This window comes from Perca fluviatilis, chromosome 6 (genome assembly GCF_010015445.1).
Source record: "Perca fluviatilis chromosome 6, GENO_Pfluv_1.0, whole genome shotgun sequence".
Taxonomy (NCBI): domain Eukaryota; kingdom Metazoa; phylum Chordata; class Actinopteri; order Perciformes; family Percidae; genus Perca; species Perca fluviatilis.
In genome coordinates, this window is record NC_053117.1 from 31378867 (window position 1) to 31383034 (window position 4168).

A 4168-nucleotide genomic window follows, 5' to 3' on the forward strand; every position below is an offset into this window, starting at 1 on the left:
AATAACCTCCTGGACTAAAACGCAGAAACCTGGGCAGCTCAAACCCACCCAGATACTCAAACGTAGGAGTCCTGGTTGGTTTCTGGTTCCTGAAGGGGAGTACTACAGTACTACTGCTCAAAATCTGCCTCCAATTGGGTTAGAGCTAATGTCTTTTGTGTCCCTTATCCCTTTTGAGTTTGAGTTCTGTCATTTACCAAACCCTGAGTGAACATACAAAACACAAATCCAAATAAGTTATTATAAAGATTTATTAAATATTTGAATGTGCATAATTTAAATAGTTGTTATTAAGCAGATTTACAAATAAATAAACACGTAAAAATGGTGTATAAATATATAAATACATTAATAGATAAAAGCATTAACAGTGTCTCATGTCATTTAGCGGTCAATAATGCCACCTTCTGGTGAACCTTGACTTATGTCAATACACTAAGCATTTCACTTTCTGTACACGGTACATACAGTCAATAGATGCTCTGTAATACCTGCAGAAGTCTTAGTAGCGGACAATTTGTGCTTTTGTAAAAACAATAAATTATTTGTTGCGTTTTTGATTCAAATTAGCAGAAGTCCAGTATATTTTACATTTGGTTCAATATCCAAATTTTCTTCTTATGAAGGTCTAACTTGATCTCCAGATGCACCTTCCATGTTGGGTTTGTTTGGCAGGTGTTAAATCTCACGGATGTTGAACATTCGGTGGCGATTGGCGGACTCCAAGCACATTTCCACTGGCTTGTTGTTTTGCGCTGCTGTGCTGATGTACCAGTTGGGGAAGGCAACAGACATGAGGGTGCTGATGTTCACCCCGGTGGTCTGTCTGTAGAAGAGAAATCGCACCATGTCGCTGTCCGAGCTGATCCTCGACAGACGGTCTGCCTCCACAACCTGAGGAGTGAGAAGATTAGAGGTCAGAAGGTTTGACCATCACACTGGACAAAATGACAAGCTCATAACATGAGTAAATTCATCTATAAATGTGCAGTGTCTCTTTCAGATGATGACAGATGATTTAAATGACCAGGCAGATCTAACGCATCTACTTGGTCACTTCTGTTGCACTATTACCCTGTGCTAGTATTAGATCTGTGTAATGAGTCACGAGTTTTACCTCAAGATGCAAGGTTGGCTCGGCACCATCCTTGCGGCAAGACAGGTAAAGATTTGGTGATTCTTTAATGCCCAGAGCCACAGTTATGCCCGTAACACTGGATGCAGGGTGCAAGTAGGTCGCCATGCTGAGGTGAACTGAGGAGAGATCAGAGTATACAGGTTCATTTCAATGAAAGCTGATGATCAGACACATGCTATGTTCTGTGCATTTTAATAAAGGCACATGTGAATTTGTACAAGAGGAAGGAATGCCATCAGACAGGCTAAAGTTGTCATATACATTTGAGGTTACATTAGTATTCTATATCATCAGTTACACCAGTGCAGGGATGATGCTACTTTATACTTCTATTCCACGAAACATTGTACTTTATACTCCACTGCCTTTGTTTGACAGCTATAGTTACTAGTTGCTTTACGATTTCAGATTTTACAATTAAAAAAAAGCATACAATATGTTTTTAAAATATATCTGTAGCACTTTGTCAAAAATTAAACCAGTAGTTCTCATGTTCAAATAATTTGGTAGTGGAGGAAATACTATAAAAATATCACCTTTAAACAGCTTCAGTTGAAATATTAAGTCAACAGTTGTGAGATGAACTAAAACAAACCTTTTACCCTTACATTTAATTATCTACCATGACCCAGAGAACGATTTTCTAACCATCTCATCTAACTCTCACGCTGAATTACCTTTTGTGGTGTCAGCACCTCCTTGCAGCGTCACTGCGTTGAGCTCCATGCTGTTTCGGACCAGAACTAAGCTCCTCTTCTCGCTGTCAGTCACGCTGTACGTGTACTCATTTTGCCTGATGATCTGTTGTTGTGGAGTTGACTCACACACGCACACCATTTTCTCTGAGGGAAAAAGAGGCACACCTCATTAATTTTGTTGTGATTTTTATCTTCATCATAAGGAAGCAGCAGGAATTGCAACAAAAGCCTCAGACTTTGTCTCACACAAGTCGTTCTTGAATACCCTATAAGTCCAAAAATCTGAGCACCTCCCTGAGTCCTTTACTGCTGTTCAGCAACAACTCAACATATATAAAGGGCCTTTTAAACCAACAGTTGCACAGATCAGTTACAGTAAACTCAGTGTATGATGTGCTACTTTATAGTAAAAGGCGAAACAAAACTAACAGTACAGCAAGTGCTTTTTATGTGATAGTGTTGAAATAAAGTATGCATGTGTGATTACCTTCCACTAAGTTCTCTAGCATGAAGTTGATCAGGTTTGCATCTGTGAATTCGGTGCTCAGCGCCGAAGTTGATCTGCTGCCCTTAAACCTCTCCATGGCGACGATGAGGTTGACCACGTGCTTCATGGTCAGTGGATGATGGGAAATCTCAAAGTCCAGTCCCTTGGGTAACTTGGGGCTCCACATGTTGCTCACGTTGCATGTCATTTTGGATTCCATCGTTTTCTGAATTAAAAAAAAAAATCTGCAGAAAGAGAGTTCCAGTGTCACTAAATCACAAAACATTTAGGAACATACAGCTGGATTTATTTTTCATTATATATATCTTAAATATGATCATTCACTCTTTTACTCTCTTTTGTAAATGCTACAGTACATATCTATTTGCTGCTGCAGTGATTTATGACTCACTACTGTATCAACACTTGACTATAAAGCCCTTATACTGTCAAAATGAATGAGATGGAGTTAAAAACAAAACACATAAGGCTGACATATTGTAGATGCAGTGCAAAGATTTACATCTGACAGCACCATAATGAACCTTCTAGCAGTTTATACTGACACAAGGCAGCAGAGTAACAGTAACAAAACCACACTGAATGTGTACTATCAAAGTAAGCAAAGCAAAGATCCTGTTTCAAATGTGCTGAAGATTCAGACTTAGAAAATTTTTTACCTGTTAAGATCAGTAGATTAGAAGTTGTTTTTAGCTTGCTTGGTTAAGATCCCAGCAGTTGTCCTGTTCTCTGTGTTGCTCTGCCTGCCTGTGCTAACCTGCAGGGCTTTTATAGTATACGCTCATCACTGTCAACAGGAAGTGGGATAGTCCACAGTTATCCACAGTGATGAAATGCTGTACTTACACACTGCCGGCACACACACGTATACACACACACACACACACACACACACGCACACACACACACACACACAGTGTTGCACATTACTGTTCAGGCATCAGAGATCAGATTTGCAGTGACTATAATATATGTGTTTATGAATGAATATTTTCATGTTGGAATGCCCAAAACACATAAAATATTTCATGTGAGACTATTTTCATGAAAGACAATAGACGATAGATTAGTTTCAGTAATTTGTCTAAGAAAACAAAGACGTTGTTGGGTTTTCCCACAAACAAATTCTTTCTTTTTATTTCAAACACAGTTTTCAGTCAATAATTGTATTTAGGTTTGAAGATGGTTTTAGGTTTCTTGTGTGATCGTGGAGTTCTGAACTGTATAACAGATTCATCACACTAAGGTGAAGGTGAGGAAATGACGATGATATCATGACACAAAGTCACTGACTGCAGCATCACGCCCCTGTTCCTTCCCCACTACAGCTAAGGCCTGACGATCACTGCGTCATCAGCAAATTTTATAATGGGCCGTTTTATTGTTTACACTGTCTCATCCACCTAGGCCTACCTCATAAGCAACCTGTTATACTTATCATTCTATATTTTATTCCAGCACAGTTTGCGCTCAGCACCATTGCAGTCATATGTTTATCTTTGTTAAGCTTGCTGTCTTTGTTTTAGCTGAATGTCTATTAGTGTGTATACATTGAGAGTGACAACAGTGAAATAGCTTTTTTATGTACACATACTTAAAGCTGATTCAGATTTTTTTAAACTACTGTGTGGCCAAATACGATTTAAAGTCATATGAAATATTTTTATTTTTATTTTTTATAATATAATTTTTAATATGTGGCTGTAGAGCGTTACAAGCTGACGATTGTTTAAACAACATCAGGGAAGCGTTTTCCACCAATCTACTGACTCTGCATTAGACATTTAAACTGTGAAGGGTCTAAAAATACCAATAATATTATCT

At 38.4% G+C, this 4168-nt stretch overlaps 1 protein-coding gene across 1 annotated transcript; it reads right to left on the minus strand.

The window, feature by feature from the left end:
• Positions 1–235: 235 nt before the first annotated feature.
• Positions 236–3074, minus strand: LOC120561231 (interleukin-1 beta-like). Its single transcript, XM_039804260.1, has 5 exons — positions 3004–3074; positions 2324–2568; positions 1816–1980; positions 1118–1254; positions 236–894 (listed from the first exon to the last, which is right to left on the minus strand). Exons 2-5 carry the CDS (start codon positions 2541–2543, stop codon positions 679–681), a joined length of 738 nt encoding a protein of 245 aa, XP_039660194.1. The 5' UTR covers positions 2544–2568; positions 3004–3074; the 3' UTR covers positions 236–678.
• Positions 3075–4168: the final 1094 nt, after the last annotated feature.